The 24,059-nt window shown below is 36.8% G+C and overlaps 1 protein-coding gene and 2 non-coding genes across 6 annotated transcripts; all 3 read left to right on the plus strand.

The window, feature by feature from the left end:
- The first annotated feature begins 9 nt into the window (after positions 1–9).
- Positions 10–23,474, plus strand: CCNB1IP1 (cyclin B1 interacting protein 1). Of its 4 annotated transcripts, XM_045527397.1 has the most exons (10): positions 91–303; positions 3,392–3,595; positions 6,485–6,560; positions 10,436–10,550; positions 11,748–11,822; positions 12,040–12,122; positions 15,414–15,900; positions 17,457–17,794; positions 19,733–20,066; positions 22,628–23,474. In XM_045527397.1, the coding sequence occupies exons 8-10, from the start codon at positions 17,498–17,500 to the stop codon at positions 22,828–22,830; spliced, it is 834 nt and encodes a 277-aa protein (XP_045383353.1). In that variant the 5' UTR covers positions 91–303; positions 3,392–3,595; positions 6,485–6,560; positions 10,436–10,550; positions 11,748–11,822; positions 12,040–12,122; positions 15,414–15,900; positions 17,457–17,497; the 3' UTR covers positions 22,831–23,474. The 4 variants fall into 4 exon arrangements, with proteins under 4 accessions (XP_045383343.1, XP_045383353.1, XP_045383338.1 ...); XM_045527387.1 differs by lacking the exons at positions 91–303; positions 12,040–12,122 and adding an exon at positions 10–44; XM_045527382.1 differs by lacking the exon at positions 12,040–12,122.
- Positions 6,745–6,821, plus strand: LOC123630915. Its single transcript, XR_006732846.1, has one exon. It is a non-coding gene; the product is annotated as a small nucleolar RNA SNORD126 (small nucleolar RNA).
- LOC123630906 lies at positions 11,417–11,564 on the plus strand. The gene has a single exon (XR_006732840.1). It is a non-coding gene; the product is annotated as a small nucleolar RNA SNORA79 (small nucleolar RNA).
- Positions 23,475–24,059: the final 585 nt, after the last annotated feature.

Here is a 24,059-nt window from a genome sequence, read left to right on the forward strand (position 1 = left end):
GCACTTCCTCTCTCTTCACTTTCTCTCTCCGTTTTGGTGGGCTGGTGAGTGTGCGCTTAATTTTGCTTTCCAGTTGTCTTCAATTTCTCTTGCATTTGAGCCATATACCCCACGTGGCAGGCCTTTATTTCAAGCCAGCACTGGAGTGTGTGTGAGTCGCAAGGCGATTAATCTCGGCTGTGGAGGTTGGGGGAAGGCAGTGAAATGCTCTGCCTGGCTTCTTTCCACGTGGGCCTCTGCAGTACTGGCTTTGACTTCCTTCCCCGACACCTGGTGACCCGGGAACAATAGACTCTGCTTCAGGTACAGAGTGCATGTGTTCCTAGAAAACGCCCGGCTTCATATTGCTCGGAGGCAAAGATATTAGTATCCCAATGCTGATTTGATTTATATATCCCTGCGTGAGGGTAGATCTTTGGAGGAGGGGTTCAGCCCAGTAGATTTTAATTCTTGGGTGAATGTCTATAGTGCCCAGGTCCTTACTGTGTAGGAGCTGCAGCGGACATTGTCTTTGCTCAGAGTATTCCGGCTTTCTTGATAAGACTCGGCAGCAAACTCTGAAGACATGATTTTAGTGAGCCCTAAAAGGAGCTCCTAATTTTATTGTTACCACTGTGGTGTGGGTGTCCTAGAAAGCTTAAAATTTACTGAGAAAAAATAAAGGATCATCGTGCAAGCCTAGATTCAAATTGCAGCGCCACAGTTACTGCTCCAGGTGACCTTGGGAGAGGCAGTGAGCCATTCTGAGGCTCAGCTTGTGAAGATCAAATAAAATATATGAAGGCCAGGCACTAGCTGGTGTGTATTAAATGTTAGGCACCTTTTAGAAGTAAACAAAACTTATTTATTTGCAATAAATATTTTCTGTCTTTTTTCTCACAAAAAGTTTTGCCTAATGACCTTGGGAGTAATTTCGTTGGATTCCTATTTTTCTCATTGATATATATTAGTTTGAATATATGTGTTGGTTATTCTTCCAGGCAGAAAATGTGAGAAAGACAAATAATAAACTAGTTAATTGAATGTACTAGCAATAAGCATTTGCAGGCTTCCCATAATCCTTATAATTCTCAAGCTTTATTGTTACATTAATTTTATATTTGAAGTAGGTAATACATTCACATAGTTCAAAATTCACAAGGGACCAAAGTGTATACAATGAAAAGTCTCTTATCCCTGTCCCTAAACCACCTGACTTTTTATCCCCAATAAGGGTGTTAACAGTTTCTTGCATATCTTTTCTAAGATATTTATGCACATATAAGCAAATATGTGTATTTATCCTTCCCTCCTTCTATACATACTCTACCATGTACCTTTCTTTTCACTTAACTGTTTTATATGAATAAATAGTATCCACATTCTTTATAGTGGTTACATAGTATTCTAATATATGTACATACCATAATTTACTTAGCTTTTATTGGTAGACATTTTAGGTAGTTTATCATCTTCATATTTCCCTCAAAATGAATAACTATATAAATCAGTTGGCACATAGGCATTTCAGTTGGGTTTTAGTATATTCATCTTTGAAAGGACTCTAGATATTTTGCAGCACTTCTTGTTATTTATTTTGTGTATGGTGATGATTAGAAACCAATCAACGCGCTAAATATGTTGATTGAGCAGTAATTGATTGAATACCAAAATCAAAACCCTGCTGATGGCCTTTATGTGAATATATCTTTGACCATGTTGGTTTGAGTAGGGGACGGGTTTATCTTGTTATGAGGACATATTTAATGTTGGGAAGGAATGACAATAGTGACCTAGAACATCCAAATAGTCTTTGTATTCACAAGGGCAGAAGGAGTATGCTTTCGGTGTTTACTTAGAAAATGTGTTCTGGATATCTCCCTGGAATTATGGTGTTGAGGGAGTAGACTCATATTTTAGCATTAAGTTAGGAAAAGCTGAAATGATTGTTAGGATGTAAACATGTGAAATAAAAAGGAAGCCCTTGTGAATTTCTCCAAAGCTGTTTAAGTCTTACGAGGCTTAGTTCATGTCTTGTGAGACATCTAGTTTTTCAGTTAGGAGGTTTTGTTAGTTGAGGAAAAAATTAGGTTCTTTCCAGTGGAAGCATGCTTTTGTTAAGAAGTTATTTCATATAGAATATGCTGGGGAATGAGGGGAAGCAAGAAGCAAGCGTGTGTCTTTTTTTTCTTAAAAGACACAGAATCTGGGAGTTGGAAGAGCCTTTATAAGTACTATTTGAGTGACTTTTCTGGCTTGTGAAAAGTTAAATTTTTGGGTAGAATATCTGCATTACTACTCATTAGCTGGTTGAGCTTGGACAAGTAATAGAAACAACATATTAAACACTTAACTTCATGCCAGCTACAGTGCAAGATATATTTATTACCTCATTTGATCAGGAGTTCAAGACCAGCCTGAGCACAATCGAGACCCCCTCTCTACTGAAAATAGAAAGAAATTATTTGGACAACTAAAAATATATATAGAAAAAATTAGCCGGGCATGGTGGCGCATGCCTGTAGTCCCAGCTACTCGGGAGGCTGAGGCAGAAGGATTGCTTGAGCCCAGGAGTTTGAGGTTGCTGTGAGCTAGGCTGACGCCATGGCACTCTAGCCCAGGCAACAGAGTGAGACTCTGTCTCAAAAAAAAAAAAAAAAAGATAAGTGAGGTGATGGCTAAATTAATTAGCTTGATTTAATCATTTCTTAATGTATACATATATCAAAACATCACATTGTACACTGTAAATATATGCAATTTTATTTGCCAATTATACCTTAATAAAACTAGGGAAAAAATAAAATACAAAGAAATCTATTATCTTATCTACTAAGCTAAGTTGCCTGCCCTTTAGTCTTTAAACCTTGCTCGCATACCTATAAAATGGAGGTAATATAGAACTTGCAAAATGAGGTAATATATGGAAATTGCTTTATAAATTCTAAGATAGGCCAAGTATTATGAAATAGATTACATAGCAAGTTAACAGAGAAGAGACTTTACTACCTCTCACATCCTGATTTCAAGCAAGTTACTCCTTCCTGTTGTCTTGACCAAAAGCCCTTGGGCACTATATTTTCATTTTATTTTTATTTGGTTCACTAGCCATGGGATTGGGACTGGGTGAAATGGGGGGATGTGAATGGCATGAGCTGCATGGTTAGTCCGAGTTTCTAACCTCACCACTTCTATTTCATGGATATTCTGAATGGATTCCTTCTGTACTAAGAGGTTAAAACTGTCAGTATTCTTAGCTAAAACAGCTGATAGTGAGTGGGAAATAAAACTTGGAGTCTGTTTTGATAGCAGTGCCTTATACAACTATTTCTAAAGGAGAACTATGCCAAGTTATCAGTTTAGCATTTATTTCCTATGTATAATGTTTTGTATTGTTTTTCTTTTGTTTCAGGTTGAAGATGAAATCCACTGGGGAGGGAAAGCCTGGGTCTTTAGCACTCTGTGTGCCAGCCCAGAAGTGGCTCTGTGAAAGCCTCCCTGAAAATCAAGTGGGCTTGGATTTGGATCAAATCTATAGACCTCCCTGAAAATCAAGTGGGCTTGGATTTGGATTCTCAATAGAAAGGGTTAAAGGCTCATGGGACCATACAGGCAGGTATTGAATTTTGACCAAGATAAGCTGTCTTAAGTTCTCTACATTACATGTATTATATGTGTCTTTTCTATCTAAAAAGATAAGAGATTTGAGTTAAAATTGTATCTCATAATGCTAGACACATCATAGGTGCTGAGTAAATTGGAATGGAAATGGTCAAATTGAGTGGTAATACTATTTTAAAACGGAAGTATCTGCTCATTTAGTATTAATATTATCAATTTGTAGTTTGTATCAGGCCTTCATGAAACGTCTGTTCACACATATAAAATGTACCTTTTGGCTATGAATACCACTACTTTGGAGGGCTTACTGCCCACAGTCAATAAAATGAATGGATCATTGATTGTTTATATGGTATTTACAAAATGCTTAGTAAATATGAAATGACCTTTGCTTGGTAGAATGACATTTGCTGAGACATTAGAATTCTACAGGGAGCATCACACATTGGGAAAGGCATATTTAACGTCAGGATTTATGTGTTAGGCTTTGGTCTGTGAGTCAAGGACACAAAGACCAGGCCCCTTGCAATCTGTTTTGTTTGTGAAATGAGGTAAGTAGAGAACTTGTCCCTTTCAACCGATAATTATCGTCCTGTAAGAAGTACTTGGATCAAGGAGTTTTGAGGTAGACATTGTTCAAAGTGTAGAAACCTCTCACATCATATCTTGCTTCTTGGGAACATTCCTTTAGTTAATCTTGCATGCTGCTGCTCTGAAAACATTTTACATAGTTAAAGCATTATTCAAGTACAGGACAAAGAAGGAGTAAAATAAAACTTCTGGTTATATCTCTCTGAGGTATTTACAACACCTCAATTTCTTTCTGACCTACTGAGCCAATATGTCATTCTTGTTACATCCTAAAGCAAACCCATCTTCTGTAGCTCTGCTTTTTATTTCATGTGGGAAGTGCCATGGTGATGAAGTTTTGACGGAAGTGGATTTAATACTAGCTCTTAATAGTTAGGTGACCTCAGGAAATTTATGTAACTTCTCTGAGCCTCAATTTTCCTTATAAATATGAGGTTGTGAAGTTTGAATGAAATAATTTCTATAGTGATTGATAGATAGTAGGATTTTTTTTTTTAATTTTGTTGTTTTAGAAATGGGGGTCTCACTATATTTCCCAGGCTGGACTCAAACTCCTGGGCTGAAGTGATCCTACCATCTCAGCTTCCTGAGTAGCTGGGACTACAGGTGCAAGCCACTGTGCCCAGCTAAGATGGTAGGGTTTTTTTTTTTAAGAATGATAGTCACTGCTTCCTTTTTGTTCACTTATTTTAGTCAGGCCCATCCTTAAAGGCACTAATGTCAAATAGTGATGATGGAAATGTTTTATATTTGTACTGCCAATTGGTAGCCATTGGCCACATGTAGATATCAAGCAATTAAAATGTGACTAGTGTAACTGAGAAATTTAATTTTTAATTTGAATTAGGTGGTTACTTAGGTCCACTCAAGACTCACCTTTTTTTTTTTCAGGAAACTTTCCTTGACAAATGCTTCTTTTCTTTTTTCTTTTTTTTGTTTTTTTGGAGATAGAATATCACTTTGTTGCCCTGGCTAGAGTGCTAGAGTACAGTGGTGTCATCACAGCTCACTGCAACCTCAAACTCCTGAGCTCAAGTGATCTTCCTGCCCCAGCCTCCCAGAGTGCTAGAATTACAGGTGTGAGCCATCGTGCCTGGCCCATGCTTCTTTTCTTAACCTTACTTGGTCTCTACCACTTCTTTGGTGGTATATTAATTTTTATAAGTCTTATCTTTCTGGCTAGGTTGTATCTGAGGTCATAGATTTTTAAATCTCCACATTGCTGCACGAAAAGGAACTTGATACAAGTATAATTGTAATATTTTTAGCTAATAAGTTTTAAATGATCATACATGTAATACAAAGTTTTGTGCCTAGTAATTAGGTGAAGAATAGGGAATAGTGTGAAAGTTATTTGCAGTGATGAACTGTGTATCCATCCAGTCTGTATTTCACCTGAAAGTTCAGATTACACTCAAACTCTGCAAGAGGAAATTAAAGCCTTTCTTATATTGCCATCTTGTGGCAGACTTGGATTCTAAATGGTGCTAATTCAGTTTTCCTGTATCAAGAGAGAGTTTTTTGAGGATTATTGTGACAAAGGATTACCAAGAGTAATTGAAAGAAACATGCTTTAAAAAAAACTATTTTGAATTACCTCCTCATTTATCTGAATCTTGCAAGTTCTTTTTAAATATTTTTATTTTTTTGAGACAGGATCTTACTCTGTTGCCCAGGCTAGAGTGCAGTGGCATCTTTCTAGCTCACTGCAAACTCAAACTCCTGGGCACAAGTGATCCTCCTGCCCTAGGCTCCCAAGTAGCTAGGATTACAGGTCCATACCACCTTGCCTGGCTGTTTTTTTTTTTGTTTGTTTGTTTTGTAGAGACAGGAGTCTTGCTATGGTGCTTAGGCTGGTCTTGAACTCCTGGCCTCAAGCAATCCTCCCTCCTCAGCCTCTCAAAGTGCTAGGATCATAGGCATAAGCCACCTTGATGAGTCTCTGAATCTTATAAATCTTGATTCCTTCCTTTTGCATATCTGTTTTCTTATTGTGAGGCTGTTGATTTTTATAGCCTTTCAGAGGTTGGTTAGACTTACTATTGTTTTACCCAAACTTTTAAGTTTATACAAAATTGAGCTTGTGTAGAGGTTCTGTCCTACTGTGATATAGAGCTTGGGCATTCAATGACATTTTCCAAATAGATGGGTCAATAATTTTTATTATTTAATGGAGAGTCAGAGGATGAACAATTACTCTAAATTTCCTTGCGACTTGGTGTGGATCATGCTAGTGTGAGTTGTCACATGACATCATAACCTTTGTGAATTTATTATTTTTTTTATTTTCCAGAGATGTTTAAGTAGTTGATAGATCCTGTAGTTTAACTTGACTCCTGGATAGAAGCTGGATTCATTTGATAGCAGAGGTAAGTGTATGAAAAATCTTCATTTTTACCTCATTTGAGTTTTTAATCACCTAGTAAGATTTGGAGCTCAGTGGTATTAGTAGCTGAAATTTGGTAGTTGAAAATACCCACTTCTAACCTTAAGAGGGCTTTCTTGTTTAGGGGTGAAAAGCCAGTGGTAGTTTGCCCTTCACCAGTCATTTATAGTTTGCCATGATGAAATGCATGTTAAGTCCGTGTTTCAGCTGATCAGTCTGATTAAACACATGCTCTGAGCAGACTAAAGCTAGGGGCAAACACCTGGAATTGAATTCTGCTTGATGGAGTTCTTAGTGGAATTTAGCCCATGATCCCAGGTAATTCTTAAATTTTTAAATTGTCAGTTTGATATGACCAACATTTTGTTATTCTTTGATCTTTTGTGAAATCTCTATATCACACAAAAAAATCACTCTTATGAGATAGAACTAGGGTCAGGAACAGGAATCCTAATCTAAAAATTTAGTGTTTTTTTTTTTTTTTAAGATAGGTTCTTGCTCTGTCACTGAGGCTTAAATGCAGTGGCACAGTCATAGCCCACTGCAGCCTCAAACTCTTGGCCTCAAGTGATCCTCCTGCCTCAGCCTCCCAAATAGCTGGGACTACAGGAACACACCACCATGCCTGGCGAATTTTGCATTTTTTGTAGAGACAGGATCTCACTATGTTGCCTAGGCTGGTCTCAGACTCCTGGCCTCAAGTGATGCTCTTGCCTTGGCCTCCTAAAGCACTGGGATTACAGGTGTGAGCCACCATACCTGGCCTAAATAAACACTACAGAAAATGCAGTGGTAACTGCTGTAATTCTATCAGCTACTTAGCTTGGCAGTTTTAAACTAATCACTATTTTACCAGTCCATATATATATAAAGATTAAGGGAATCCCAGAGTTGGTCAAATCAATTTTGTGAAGACCATATAATGTACACTATATAGTCACTTAAAAGTTATGATATAGGGCCTGGTGTGGTGGCTCACCTATAATCCTAGCATTTTGGGAGGCCAAGGTGGGAGGATTGTTGAGGTCTGAAGTTCTAGACCAGCCTGAGCAAGAGTGAGACCCGGTCTCTACTAAATATAGAAAAAATTAGCCGGGCGTGGTGGTACTTCAGGTCCTCAGGAGGCTGAGACAGGAGGATTGATATAGCCCAGGCATTTGAGGTTGCAGTGAGTTATGATGATGCCACTGCACTCTAGCCTGGGCGACAGAGTAAGACTCTGTTTAAAAAAAAAAAAAAGTTATGATATAGGTTTATTGAAATAGAGTGGTATTCATGACATTAAAAACAGGATATAGAGCAATATGTTTCTGCTTGAACATTTTTTTTATATATATTTGCTTGAGAAATCATCTTAAAGGATATATATATACATTCACATACTAGGGGTTATTGTCTCTAGAATTGGGTTCTATGAGTGATCTTGATATTTTTGTTAACCTGTATTTTCTTTTTTTTTTTTTTTTTTTATTTCAGCTCATCATGGGGGTACATAAGTTCAGGTCATATACATTGTCCATGTCCCGCCCATCCCCCCGAGTCAGAGTCCCAAGCGCATCCATTCTCATTCTCCAGACAGTGCGCCTGGCACTCATCATGTAGTCATACCTCCATCCCCTCCCCCCCCCACCTCCCCGGGTCTGCACCTTCAAGCATGACCATTCCCCAAAGGGTGTGCAACGCACTCGTCATGTAGGCATACACCCATCCCCTCCCCCCACCCCCCATCCCAGTCTGATATCCAATTGGTATCCTTCCCCGATGTACATTTAGGTGATGATCAGGGAAACCAGTTTTCTGGTGAGTACATGTGATGCTTGTTTTTCCATTCTTTGGATACTTCACTTAATATAATGGGTTCCAGCTCTCTCCAGGAGAACCAAAGAGATGTCGTATCATCATTATTTCTTATAGCTGAGTAGTACTCCATGGTATACATATACCACAGTTTACTAATCCATTCGTGGATTGATGGGCACTTGGGTTGTTTCCACATCTTTGCGATTGTGAATTGTGCTGCTATAAACATTCAGGTACAGGTGTCTTTGTTAAAGAATGACTTTTGTTCTTCTGGGTATATGCCCAATAATGGGATTGCTGGATCAAATGGTAGGTCTACTTGAATCTGTTTAAGGTATCTCCATATTGCTTTCCATAGGGGTTGCACTAGTTTGCATTCCCACTAGCAGTGTATGAGTGTTCCTGTCTCTCCGCATCCACGCCAACATGTGTTGTTTTGGGATTTTTTGATAAAGGCCATTCTCACTGGAGTTAAGTGGTATCTCATTGTGGTTTTGATTTGCATTTCCCTGATGATTAGGGATGTTGAGCATTTTTTCATATGTTTTTTAGCCATTCTTATGTCTTCTTTTGAAAAATTTCTATTCATGTCCTTTGCCCATTTTTTGATAGGATTGTTTGATTTTTTCTTGCTGATTTTCCTGAGTTCTAAATAGATTCTTGTTATCAGTCTTTTATCTGATGTGTAGTATGCGAAAATTTTTTCCCATTCTGTAGGCTGTCTGTTTATTTTCATGACTGTTTCTTTGGCTGTGCAGAAGCTTTTTAATTTAATCAGGTCCCATTTGTTTATTTTTGTTGTTGCTGCGATTGCCTTAGGGGTTTTCTTCATAAATTCTTTGCCTAGACCAATGTCTGTAAGAGTCTTTCCTACATTTTCTTCTAGAATTCTAATTGTTTCCCATTTAACGTTTAAATCTGTTATCCACTGTGATTTGATTTTTGTGAGAGGTGAAATCTGTGGGTCCTGTTTCAGTCTTCTACATGTGGCTATCCAGTTTTCCCAGCACCATTTATTGAATAGGGACTCTTGTCCCCAGAGTATGTTTTTGTCTATTTTGTCAAAGATTAGATGGTTATATGAGGATGGTTTTATATTTGGGTTTTCTGTTCTGTTCCACTGGTCTGTGTCCCTGCACTTGTGCCAATACCAGGCAGTTTTAAGAACCACAGCTTTGTAGTATAGTTTGAAGTCTGGCAAATCAATACCTCCCATTTTGTTTTATTGCTTATGATTGCTTTTGCTATACGGGGTCTTCTCTGATTCCATACAAAGTGTATAATTATTTTTTCTAAATCTGTGAAAAATGATGTTGGTAATTTAATAGGAATTGCATTGAATCTATAGATTACTTTGGGTAGTATAGACATTTTAACAATGTTAATTCTTCCAATCCATGAGCATGGTATGGATTTCCACTTATTTACGTGTTCTGCAATTTCCTTCCTTAGCGTTTCATAGTTCTCTTTATAGAGGTCCTTTACCTCTTTAGTTAAATATATTCCTAGATATTTTATTTTCTTTGTTGCTATCTTGAAAGGTATTGAGTCCTTAATTTGGTTCTCCGATTGAATGGTATTGGCATATATGAATGCCTCTGATTTGTGTGTATTGATTTTGTAACCTGAGACTTTACTGAATTCATTAATTAATTCCAGGAGTCTCTTGGTTGAGTCCTTGGGGTTTTCCAGATACAACATCATGTCATCAGCGAAGAGTGAGAGTTTGATCTCTTCTGTCCCCATTTGGACACCCTTGATTCTGCTCTCTTGTCTGATAGCTCTCGCAAGGACTTCCAATACTATGTTGAAAAGTAATGGGGACAGTGGGCAGCCTTGTCTGGTTCCAGTTAACCTGTATTTTCTAACTTTATTATATTCATGTATTATATAATTTAAAAAGTTATTTTAAGCAGCTTAGGACAGGCTTATGTTCTTATACCTGCATTTTCAGGCAGAGAATGAGGTAGATATGAGGGTAAAATATAGGAAATACAAATAATTCAAAGTAGTATCAGCACTTGAAATAATTTTTTAGCTTTTTGCTGTCTTTTGCAGAAGTAAAATTTCAAGAGATCTAAACCAGATCTGAATCTCAGTTTTCTAGTCTGGACCTCTTCAGTGCTATAAATCCTGGATATACAATAGATGATGACTGCATTTTTCTTTTACGGTAAGGCTTGAGATTGAAAAGCTTTGATGTGCATATGAATCTTTGAAAAGTCATCTTTGTGAGTTTGTAGCCAGCTGCTATGGTGGTATAAAATTCATTTTTTAAAAAGTAAATTAAAAAAAGAAGACAGAAAAAGAAAAGAAAGAGAAATTAAAAAAATAAAAAGTTGATTAAAGATGCTGAGAGGTAGCATAGTATATGTATGTGTGTGTTCTGGAATCAGACTGGGTTCAAACCCATGCTCTATCACTTAATAAGTTATGTAACCTTGGCAAGTTTCTTAACATCTCAGTGTCTTTTAAGTTTCTGTATATCTTAGAAAATGATAATAGTACTTGACTCAAAGAATGGCTATTTTGAAGATTAAATTAGATAAATAGGCAGGGTTTAGAACATTGTAAAACATATGGTAAATGCTCAATAGATGTTAGCTATTTTGTTATCAAAGTCTATATGTTTATCTTAGACTTTGTACTACCTGGTAATTTCTTACATCTGCATAATAGGTTGTCAGAAATTCTTTGTTTTTATTGCTTATATGTCTTTTTGCCAATTGGGCTACCCCTTGTCACCTTCACACCTGCACCCAAAGCCTAAGTTCTAGAATTAGGCATAGTATGGTAATGGGACTATCGTGTGTATCCTTATAATAATTAATAATTATTCCAATAACATTTTCCTTGGTTGATTAATCTTAGTTTTGGCACTAACTTATTTGTCATGTAATTTCTCATTTTGTCTAGCTGGATCAGTTGATCCTTTATGGTCTTTCCTAGTTCTTCTTTAGAGGTAATGATTCTTATGAGTCTCTTGATGGCTTTTGTTTTATAAATGTTTCTTAAAATAATGTGGTTGGAGATAAACTTTGATGGCTGTTCCTCTCATTGCTTGGAGCCTTAGGCAGTGGGATTTTGATCCATCATATATCAAAGCTGGCTTGTCTTCACTCAGAGCACCATGGGGATGGGTTGGCTATCCATTAGTGCCTTCTGATTTTTGCGGAGTCAAACAATTACAAAGCATATGGTGATTCCAGAGTAAGAAAATGTACTTGTGATTAAAAAAAGAAGAGGAAACCTTCAAAACATGAGGGATATACACAGAACTCTTTGATTGTACATGGTTTACTCAGTTTTCTAGAGTGGTTGTTTACATATATTTCAGGGCAGTTTTAAAAATATCTTTTTTTCCTTATAGCATGAAGGTAGATGATTCTTCAAATTAAAGATGGAAGCTGACTTTTCTCACCAGAAATCAACAACTTGGAAAAATGTAAGAGGTGGCAAAGGAAAGAATAAAATAATATTTTCATTTTCTTATATAAGGCTTAGATTTTTTGCTAGATTGTAAGCTCTAGGAAAGCGGGATACTTCCTTCCTCTAATGCCTGGCCCGGAATAGATATTTAAAAAATATTTGAAGTGAATTGAATTAAAATCTCCATTGATTTTTTTTTTTTTTTTCCCTTTTAAAATTTCTGGAAATGGCAGCCATTTTAATGGCAATTCAGCAAGCTATTTACATGGAATAACTGAGACTTAAACCTCAATTCTGATGTAAAATGTATATGTAGGTAGGTACATAACTGATTACTTTTGAGCCTACTTAACATTATTAATATCTGATTATGATGCTAGATATTTTAAGAAGCAATGAAGAATAACTGCTAAAATAACCTGTGTATGTGAGGAATAAATACATAAAAGCTTACTGGCATTTAATAGGAAATCTTTTTATTATAAGCATTTTATTTATAGTCTTACTGGATATTTACTGTTGATTTAAACTGCACACACCATTCACATATGGTTAAAAAGTGATTATTTCTGCTTTATATTTAATGTTAAAATATTGATATTCTCAATTGTTTTGGCTAAATTATACTGACCTATATGCTGTATTTACATTCATGATGCATTTAACATGCAAGGGGTACAAAATAAAAATCCAAATATTGGCAGTTTGGTATACATCACTGTTTTTGCAGTGAGAGAAATATTTGTGCCTATATCAGAATCTGACGAATGGTATGCAACGGTAATAACTTCTGTTGGCCAGAATATGAAACCTATTCTTGGCTAGGCATGGAGGCTCATGCCTATAATCAACAAAAAACTTAATTCTTTCTTTAGATTAACAGTCTTCTATTAAAACAATACAAGTATCACATAAGTTTTAGACAGTGCTAATAGTCTAAGATTTAAATATAACAAGGAAAATTACCGTCTCTGAAACTCTTAGAAAAATGTGGTATATAAATACTCATAAGCTGATAGGTACTTAGAATATTGACACAAGATCAAAATCAGCCTTCATGGTAAAAATGCCATTTTTGAAAGGTGAAAGTAGATGGTATAAATTATAGGTAAGCACAAATTGTACTATCAGAATTTAGAAATCAAATGCCCTTCAAATTGTTTCATGAATAACATAATCATGAATATTCAGTAGTTTGTGTAAAAACAGTGAATAGCATGAGTTAAACCATGTCAAAAATAACAAAAAATATGTTAGATCTTTAAGTTGTCAGACTTTTTGTTGAAATTTTCAATTTTTGGCTATTGCAAACAAGGTATCAAAACAAACAGTGAGGAAGTTAATTCTCTGTGTTCAAATATAGCACAACTACCACTTGAAACCTAATGCTTTTTCTCCTTCATTATGATATCTCTAGACTGCTTTTCTAAATAAATTCTCACAAAAACTTTTTCATAAATATAATTTTGTTATTTGGAGTAGTTTTGCCTTTGTGGTTGGTGGTTCTGTTCCACATAGTCAATATAACTATTAAATCTCATTCTAAAAGCAAATGAAATATACCATTTCCAATATTTAGATGTGTTTTGTATCCTTTGCATGTTAAATATAATCTAGGAATGTAACTTGATTACTATTTTCTTCAAAGACAGGTTGTTGGAATGTTTGCTTTCTTGAATATTGTGGTCACTCTTTCCTTCACAATTCTTATTGTTATTCAGACTATTATCTATATATGAAAAGCAAAACTTTAAAAGTATTGAAAAGCATAGAATATGATATTGGAGTAGACATAAGCACAAAAAGGAAAAGTTGATAAATTTGTGTATGCTAAGATTCAAACTTATGTTTGCATGCCATATAACTATTCAATGACTATATAAATCAAGAAAATCATCAAAGGATATGAATAAGCAATTCACAGTTGAGCATCCCTGAGTAGACAGTCACCTGAAAAGATGCTCAACCTCACTAGTAATCAAAGAATTGTGCATTACAACAATATTGAGATACCATTTCACTGTCATTGGAAAAAAATGAAAACAAAAGAAAACAACTTGACACTTCTGCATGTTGGTGAGTCTGGAATATTGAGCTCTCATATACTTTGCTGGTGGCAGTGAAATTTATGTTATTACTTTGGAGAGTGGTTTGGCAATATCTAGTTTATTTGAAGATTCTTATATTAACTCAGTTTCTGGGTATTATATTCTAGAGGAATTCTTGGCATGTGTACTCAAGGAGACATGCAGAATGCTCAATGCAGAATTGTTTTTAATTGTAAAAACCAGGAATCAATGTCCATTAGAAGATGGGTAAATATACTGTGGTATATTTGCAGTATATGGCTGTTAAAATGAATTAACGCAAAGTATGTATTAACTTGGACACATGTCCAGGAAGTGATCATATTGCAGTACAAAGGTAACTTAGCTAGGATCATGAAGTTAAGTACTGATCAAATTGGAATGTTTTCTTTTTGAATTCTAAATGAGATTGTACCTTTTTTTGTACTTTAGTATTTCTACATTTGGGCATAATTAAAACCAGAAAATGCACAAAAGGCTCAAACAGCCAGAAACAGATGATAGGGAGTACATGGTTTACACAGGAACATTGAATTTTCTTTGTATCCAATTTGTACCAGAATTAAGTTACCACTCTAAACTCAGAATGTATCTTAGGAAATGTATACAAAGGCCAAGATGACCCAATCAAATTACTGTGAACCAGTTGCAAACAGACAAAACTAGCAGGAAGTTACTTGACTGAGGCAGTGTATTTGACTGAAAAAGGTTTCGTTAGTATTATGGATTCACAACTCATAAAGGTTTGTAGGGTTTGGTGTCCCCTATGTGGCTGATTGTATCTGTTACTAATTCACAAAAGGGTTACATCTGGAAGGTGGCTACAAAAGTCATCATGAAGGTTTATATCCTGAGGACCTTCCAGCCCTCTTCCTCAGCTTAATTTTTAATCTAAATTCTAGGCGATATACTCGGATGTCACAACTTTAAAGTGATCTATCTGTGTGCTGTTAGAATTTAGACCCAGGGTGGGAAGAGAGCTGAAGCCCCATTCAAGGTTCTGCCACTGGGATAGAGCAGCACCTTCCTGTGCCTGCATCTTTCCAGTCTGTGTGTTAGTCCACAGTGTTCTGAGAGCAACAGAAAGGTCACATAAATCTGAAGTTGTTTTCAAAGGTTTTCATTTTAATTAAAGACATCTTTTCTAATTAAAAAAAAAAAAGAATTTAGACCCATATAGATTAAGGAGAAAATTACACAGTTGTTTAGGGGGGCAAAGAAAAGTGGCAGATAATAGCATTAGAGTAAAACTGGTACTGTACAAAGGTTTAAACACAACCAGCAGTTCCAGGAGCGCACACAGGTAGGTAGATCACCTTAAAGTTGACACCCGACCCTATCGCCTAATTTCAAGTACTTGCTGTATGTAATGAATGTTCGTAATGCAGACTCAAAGTTACAATTTTTTAAAATGTGTAAAAAGGATGTGTGACAGCTGGAAAGATGTTTATTCCAAGATGGATAAAAAATGAAATGGTAGACTCTACCTCAGCATGGAGGTGACAGCTGTCCAATTACAGGTATCGCACAATTTCTGAGAATTTCTCCTGATACTGAGAAAGCCCGGGCTGCCGGCCACAACTTTCCAACTTCTCCTAGGACACACAGCTGGGACCCAAGCCGGCCCGGCCGCCTTCTCAGCTCCCCCCGCACGCCCTGCTGTAGTCGGAGACTCTAAAGATAGGCACGTGATAAGAAGGATGTTACTCTTGTGCCAGTTGGGAGTTAAGGGCACTCAGTGACCGGACTGTGGGATTCCAAAGCGGGAAGCCAACTCTAGAGGCCGTCGGATTCGCTCCCTCGCGGCTTGAGTCCGGTGCCACAGTCCAGAAGATCCCGGCATCCTGAGCGCCCCACCCACACGCCCAGCAGGCCCCGGGCGACACCACGCATGCGCTCTCTGGCCTCTCTGACGTAGTGTGGCGTGGACGCCAGCGGTCTCAGCCGGGCGGAGAATCCTGGTTCCTGGTGGAGTTGTGGAGGCAGCGACGCTTTCCCGCGCTTTTTGTACGTGCCGGATTAAGTATTTTATTTCTGATATTACTGTTATTATTTTCTCTGTCGAGCGCGGAAAGCGGGCTGAAAATTCCAGAGTGGATTTTTTGTAGGTCTGGTTCTCTAAAACTCGCCCCTCAGCTTGTATAGCCCATTGCATTGGCCCTTTCCCCTGCCTCAGGGGAAAATTGGAGTTAGCTACGCCTCTTGATCTGCCTAAGAAGGGGCTGAATTTCAAAACTGTTATCAGTTCTGCTTCCCCTGTGCCCATTACTCTGCCGGAAGTAAGATAGGCCTCCTAACTCTGGCTACCAGGTGACACACATACCTGTGGAAACTCAGCCAGCGGTAACGTTTGGTTTAAAGTTTGTCACAGCGCCCCTGTCGACCAAAGCAACATTTTTGACGATTTGTCAGTTGATAAATGTGAGCATTTTCCCTTGGTGTATGTTGAGTGTGTTACTATTATTAATATTTTATGCAATATATGACTTGTTTTGGTATGTCCAAAATATTGCTTCATTTTTACAAATGTTTTAAATAGAAGCATAACATTGAATGGTACAGTATTTATATTAATTGAATTGTTTAACTCACGATAAACTATCTGCATAAAAGCAGAGTTTATGCAGATTTTCAGTCTTCATAATGGTGAATTACTTGGATGAATGACGTTTCCATCCAATGCTAGCAGGCTGCTACTCTTTAAAATCAAGGCAATACAGGTAAAGAATCTGAGAAACCTGGATATGTGAAAAGCCTAAAAATACTGCTTAAAAATATAATACTTTGCACTAAAGAATGGCTGAAATCAGTGGCTGGACTTTTATGTTTGCCAAGTGTCAGATATGGTACTAAAATATTCTAACAAAGTATGAATGGATAACAAATTTGGATTTTTGCTTAGTATTGGATGATTGAAGGTACTGATTTAATTTTTACTTCTTTGTACGTAGCAAATACTGCTGCTGCTTTTTTTTGTTTGTTTTTTTTTGAGACAAGGTCTTGCTCTGTTGCCCAGGGCTAGAGTACAGTGGCATGATCACAGCTTACTGCAGTCTTGAAGTCCTGGGCTCAAGCAATCCTCCTGCCTCTCAGCTTCCTGAGTAGCTGGAACTACAGGCATGTGCCACCACATCCAGCTCAGTTTAAAATTTTTTTTTTGTAGAGGTGGGTCTTGCACAGGCTTGTCTTAAACTCCTGGCCTCAAGCTGTCCTCTTGTCTCAACCTCCCAAAGTGCTAGGATTACAGGTGTGAGCCATCATGCCTGGCCATTCCTAAACTTTTTTTCCACGTACATATTATTTTTGACCTTAGTATTGTAGCTACGTATGTCTTTAACTTTTCCTTAAATTTTTTTTTAAAAAGAAAGGACAAAGGAAAAGCACAATAAATATTGTTGAGTGACTGAAATCAATATACTATATTGATTAGAATAAATACAGAAACATAAAATATATATTATTTTATCATAATAAATGGAAACATGTATATTTTATTTTTTACTTATTTATTTCATTTTCATTGTAATTTGACTTATTTGACCTTTTCATTTACTCCTTACTAGGGCTCTTTTCAGCATCTGGAGACCTCACTATCCTATTTATTATGTCTTTGTGTGAAGACATGCTGCTCTGTAATTATCGAAAGTGTCGCATCAAACTCTCTGGTTATGCATGGGTCACTGCCTGTTCTCATATCTTCTGTGATCAGCACGGTAGTGGTGAGTTTAGTCGTTCACCAGCTATCTGTCCTGCCTGCAACAGTACCCTTTCTGGAAAGCTAGATATTGTCCGCACAGAACTCAGTCCATCAGAGGAATATAAAGCTATGGTATTGGCAGGACTGCGACCGGAGATTGTGCTGGACATTAGCTCACGAGCACTGGCCTTCTGGACATACCAGGTTAGTACTTAGGATAATTTCTCTTGAGAGTATGATTTGAGGCATATGTGGGAGCTTCTAATGTTTTTCCTTCACTATTTTATATTTTTTATGAATATATGGAATGAATATATTTTCTTTTTTTCAAAAGCAGCTATATTTATTGTTGAAATGCAACAGGAAGAAAAAAAACTATCTATAATTCCATCACTCAGAGATAGCCATTGTTGATAGCTTTGTACATAAATATATATTTTTTATATAAAAATACTAAATATGTATCTTTTCTGTACAAAAATAATACCATAATACTGTTTTTATGGTCAGTTAAAGTTGACAATATATTATGTCTGGTATGAATATTTTGTTACATAATCTTTTGCTTTTTTTTGGAGACAGGGTTGCTCTCTCATCCAGGCTAGGGTGCAGTAGGGCCATCATAGCTTCTATAATTATATATTTATATATATATATATATATTTTGTTTGTTTGTTTTTTTGGGACAGTCTCACTCTGTTGCCTGGGCTAGAGTGCCATGGCGTCAGCCTAGCTCACAGCAACCTCAAACTCCTGGGCTCAAGTGATCCTTCTGCCTCAGCCTCCCAAGTAGCTGGGACTACAGGCATGCGCCACCATGCCCGGCTAACTTTTTCTATGTATTTTTTAGTTGTCCAGCTAATTTTCTGTTTTTAGTAGAGATAGGGTCTCACTCTTGCTCAGGCTGGTCTCAAACTCCTGAGCTCAAACGATCCGCCAGCCTCGGCCTCCCAGAGTGCTAGGATTACAGGTGTGAGCCACTGCACCTGGCCCACATGTCGTTTCTTACCTACTGGGAAGCCAAAAACACCAGACTATGTGATCACAGTATCTCATTGTTTTAATTTGCATTTCTTTGATAACACATGATGAGGAGCATCTTTTAATATGCTTATTTGCCATTTATATATTTTGTTTGGTGAGGTGTTTGTTAAGGTTTCTGGTCCATTTTTAAATTGGGTTGTTTGTTTTCTTATTGTTTAGTTTTAAGTGTTCTTTGTGTATTTTGGATAACAGTCCTTTATCACATGTCTTTTGCTAATATATTCTCCTGGTCTGTGGATTGTCTTTTCATTCTCTCAACAGTGTCTTTCACAGAGCTAGATATTTAATTTTAATGAAGTCCTGCTTATCACTTCTTTCTTTCATGGATTATACCTTTGGTGTTGTATCTAAAAAGTCACTGTCAAATCTACTGTCATCTAGATTTTCCCGTATGCTATCTTGTATGTAGGAGTTTTATGTTAATAGTTTTGCATTTAGGTCTGTGATCTATTTTGAGTTAATTTTTGTGGAGGGCATAAGGTCTGTGTCTAGATTCATTAGGACCACATTTTTTTCTTGCTGGTTCTTGGCCAGATGCTTGCTCTTAGTTATTAATACTTCCCTCCTGGGCCTTTCCAACATGGCTGCTTGCTTCTTTAAAGCTAGCAAGGCTTTATAGGACAGGTCTTATATGTAATGTACTCATAAATGACATTCTGTCACCTTTGCCTTATTCTAGTCACAGGTCCCATCCACACTCAGAGGAGGGAGTCACATGTGGGTGTGTAAGTACCAGGAGGCAGGGGTAATTGGGGGCTCTCTTAGAGTCTGTTCTTAACTCTGGATTACTTAAAAAATGATGTTATATTTCTTAAAAACCTTTGGGATGCTCACTTGTTTTGGTGCTATAATGGTAGTGGTTGGAAAATATTCTTCCAGATTTTTTTCTATGCATGTAGTAACATACATTATTGTTTTTGGTAATAATTAATCACTTCATTGTATGTCCTGATTGCTTCTTAAACTAGGTTCTCAATGTTAAAGCAATAACATCTCTATATAAGCATCTTTCTTTTCCCTTTATGTTTACCTAATATTTTATAGTATATAACTTTGTACTTATTACCTTAAAAATCTTTCTTTTCTTTCTTGGGGCAGGTACATCAGGAGCGTCTTTATCAAGAATATAATTTTAGCAAGGCTGAGGGCCATCTGAAACAGATGGAGAAGATATATACTCAGCAAATACAAAGCAAGGATGTAGAATTAACCTCTATGAAAGGGGAAGTCACCTCCATGAAGAAAGTGCTAGAAGAATACAAGAAGAAGTTCAGTGACATCTCTGAGAAACTGATGGAGCGCAATCGCCAGTATCAAAAGCTCCAAGGCCTCTACGATAGTCTTAGGCTACGAAACCTAACTATTGCTAACCAAGAAGGTACACTCGAACCATCTGTGATCACACAGTCTGGTGTTTTTGGCTTCCCAGTAGGTAAGAAATGACATGTGGGCTGGGTGCAGTGGCTCACGCCTGTAATCCTAGCACTCTGGGAGGCCGAGGCGGGAGGATCGCTCGAGGTCAGGAGTTTGAGACCAGCCTGAGCAAGAGGGAGGCCCTGTCTCTACTAAAAATAGAAAGAAATGATTTGGACAGCTAAAAAATCTACATAGAAAAAGTTAGCTGGGCATGGTGGCGCATGCCTGTAGTCCCAGCTACTCAGGAGGCTGAGGCAGAAGGATTGCTTGAGCCCAGGAGTTTGAGGTTACTGTGAGCTGGGCTGATGCCACGGCACTCTAGCCCGGGCAACAGGGCGAGACTGTCTCAAAAAAACAAAAGAAAGGATATGTGATATCCCATATTCTTTTTTTTTTTTTTTTTTTTTTTACTCTCCTTGTTTGAAGTAGAATATCCCATATTTTTTTCTCAATGATTTTTTATACTGTGCTACACAGCTCCAAGCAGTCAGTGGAAACTCTTAAAGGTCTTGAGTCATAGTAGGCTATGAATTCTTCATACATGTCTCAATCTGTACGTCATTGCTTTTATCTATTGTATTTGCCTATATTTTAGTTAAACTTTTAATTTGAGCAGAGTTAATTTCTGCAAAATAAGTTTGCAAATTGCTACTTTAAAAGCTATTTAGTTGTAGTAATAATAATATTAGTTGTCTTTTATCCATTCCTTATGAAGTGCTAGGGACTGTTCTAAGTATTTTACATGAATTCAAGTAATTTACAAAACTGTATGAAGTAGGTATTATTATTATACCTATTTTACAGATGAGAAAGCTGAGGAACAGAAAGTTAAGTAACTTAGTGAAGGTCACAAATCTACTTCAGAGCCTATACTCTTAACCATTTGCTATCTTCCAAGTAGGCGATGTTTCAGTTTTTTTCACATACCAGTACTGATTACGCAGTTAAGTTATTGTCAGTTGTTTGATTGGTTCATTCTTTTATTTATTTTTCCATTCATTAAATATTTGTCAAAAATGTTTCATGTACCAGGCTATAAGACATAATCCTAAGCAATGAGGATGTAAAGATTATCCAAATAGGATTCCTGCACTCTGGAAGTTCACAATCTAGGATGATGCCAGATCTTTTCTGCTTGTTAGCTGCCTTGCAGAAGGAATGAATCTCATATCTCTTCCTGAGTTTTCCCCCTTTATACTACTCCTGATGCCACAGAATCCAATAGATTTTTGCTATGCTATTAATATAAATTGGCTTTGGCATACAAAAAATGAAGCTGGACTTACCTAAATACTAATTTTTTGGATATTTATGATAGACTGAGGAAAAAAGTTTAGTGAGGGAGGAGATGATGTCCTAGAAAAGGTAGGAGATGATGAGATGAGGAATATCAAATATAAGAATTGAAACAAGAACAAACTTCTGCTTAACTTTCAGTTAATCATATATTTAATCAGTCAAAGTGTTATTTATGGACATTGTAGATGTACTTATTTTTTTCTTGTCACTGTCCACATTTTATTTCTTTCATATTCATGAGTTCTTTCCTGTTCCTCTTTTTGTACATACTTACCTTTTTACCTCTTGTTGCCACTGTTAGCTTGATACAGGCAGCATTTTCCTTTAGTTACCTATTCCTTTAAAATCTGTAAAAGCCAAGGAAGCATTCAGTGGAAGTAGCTTAATGCTTATTTAATTAGACCTACTGTCTGATTTTTCTTAAGTGTATGCTAATTGATATTGGGTCATTAGTATATGTTAATATTTCATAGTTGTGATATATTTTCTAGAATGTTTATTGCAATGTTTTTTTTAAAATTATTTTTATTTTACTAATGTATTACTTACTTACTTATTTATTTATTTATTTATTTATTTATTTTTGGGACAGAATATCGTTCTGTCATCTGGGTAAAGTGCAGTGGCATCACCACAGCTCAGTGCACTCTCAACTCCTGGGCTCAACTGATCTTCCTGCTTCAGCCTCCCGAGTAGCTGGGGCTACAGGCTCATGCCACCACACCTGGCTAATTTTTCTATTTTTTTGTAGAGACGTGTGTTGCTTTTGCTCAGGCTGGTCTCAAACTCCTGACCTTTAAGTGAGCCTCCCGCCTAGGCCTCCCAGAGTGCTAGGATTATAGGCGTGAGCTACCGCGTACAGCCAAAAAATTATTTTTAAAGAAGCTGGGACAAAAGATTATATATATATATATATATATATTTTTTTTTTTTGATGATTCCTCTGAAGTAGATTAAAGAGATAACAAATGAATAAAATGATATTGTAAATTCTAGCTCTACTAAAAACATATTTCATGTGTCAAATTACTTTTGGTGATGAGATCATGCTACTATTGGAAACTACATCACAGAAAAAGGTAGAATATATACTTTGGTTAGGTGGAGGGGTGGCAGGGGCGTCATAGTCCTTTTCCTTATCTCATATTAGGTCTATATTTTATCCATCTCATAGGTGTTGAGTTCTGCTAAAATATTTATGGAATGCCTTTTGTCTTTTTGTTCCTAAAGATGTATGAAGAAATAGATGCTTAAATTTTTCTTTTATTTTTTTCCTAGGGAACAACTCCAAGTTTTCTTTGGATAATACACCAGTTCGAAATCGAGGTGGTGGAGATGGAGATTTTCAGTTCAGACCATTTTTTGTGGGTTCTCCCACAGCACCTGAACCCAGCAATAGCTTTTTCAGTTTTGCCTCTCCAAGTCGTGAATTACAGCAGGAGCAGGTCTCTAGCAGGGCCTTCAAAGTAAAAAGAATTTAGCTCACTTCATAGAATGTTTCTCTTTTCACTTTCAGTAATTTCGTTTAGCAAATAATCTTTATTGTAGATAAGAGTCGTCAACCTTTTTGTGCATTTTTTAAGGCTTTGAAGTTGTCTTCCTTCACATTATCAACTTGTAAGAAACTCAGTGGCAGTGAGGAGTGACTTTAAAGTCTGGTTTCTTTGTTTCAATTATTTAAAACATGAACATTTTAATAATCTCAATTTCATCATTAACTGTTGAGTTTTCATCACTAGTGAAAAGGTCATGATGTTGCTTTGTGTTTCATAGATCATTATTTCTGTCTGGGCTGTTTCTGATTGAGTTCTGTGTTTATGCGTATGTATGTAAGAACCTATGTTATATGTCTACATTTCACTTTGGATCCTGGTATATATGTACATATGTATATGTAGGTGTGTTAATTTACACTGATATTTTGCTGTATTTGCCAATATATTTGTGTGAAAATTTTGGTTTTGGAAAATGGTGGGTGCTCTGTAGCTTGTTATTTGGGTGTGTGTCTTTATTTGTATATTAACATGTTTGGAGGTACGCTCATGCCAGTGAATAAGAGTACAATTTGACACATGTATGTTCAATCCCTATTTGTCTTTAAAAATAAATCACATTGATAAAGTTATTTTGTAAAGTTGGCTTTTGGCATTTACAGTTGGCTCTCCATATCCTCGAGTTCTGCATCTGTGGAGTCAATCAACCACAGTCCGAAAATATTCAGAGAAAAAAAGCAATAAAAAATAACCATGCAGCAATTAAAAAAATACAAATAAATAAGCCAATACAACATAACTATTTGCATAACATTTACAATGTAATAGGTATTTTAAGTAATCTTGAGGTGATTTAAAGTATACAGGGGACCGGGCGTGGTGACTCACATCTGTAATCCTAGCACTCTGGGAGGCCGAGGTGGGAGGATCGCTTGAGGTCAGGAGTTTGAGACCAGCCTGAGCAAGAGCGAGACCCCCATCTCTACTAAAAAAAAAAAAATAGAATTAGCTGGACATCTGAAAATATATATAGAAAAAATTAGCCAGGCATGGTGGTACATGCCTGTAGTCCCAGCTACTCGGGAGGCTGAGGCAGAAGAATTGCTTGAGCCCAGGAGTTTAAGGTTGTTGTGAGCTCGGCTGACGCCACAGCACTCTAGCTACACAGGGGAATGTGAGTAGCTTATATGCAAATGCTATGCCATTTGGTGAAAGGG

This window comes from Lemur catta, chromosome 1, assembly GCF_020740605.2.
Source record: "Lemur catta isolate mLemCat1 chromosome 1, mLemCat1.pri, whole genome shotgun sequence".
NCBI classification, from domain to species: Eukaryota; Metazoa; Chordata; class Mammalia; order Primates; family Lemuridae; genus Lemur; species Lemur catta.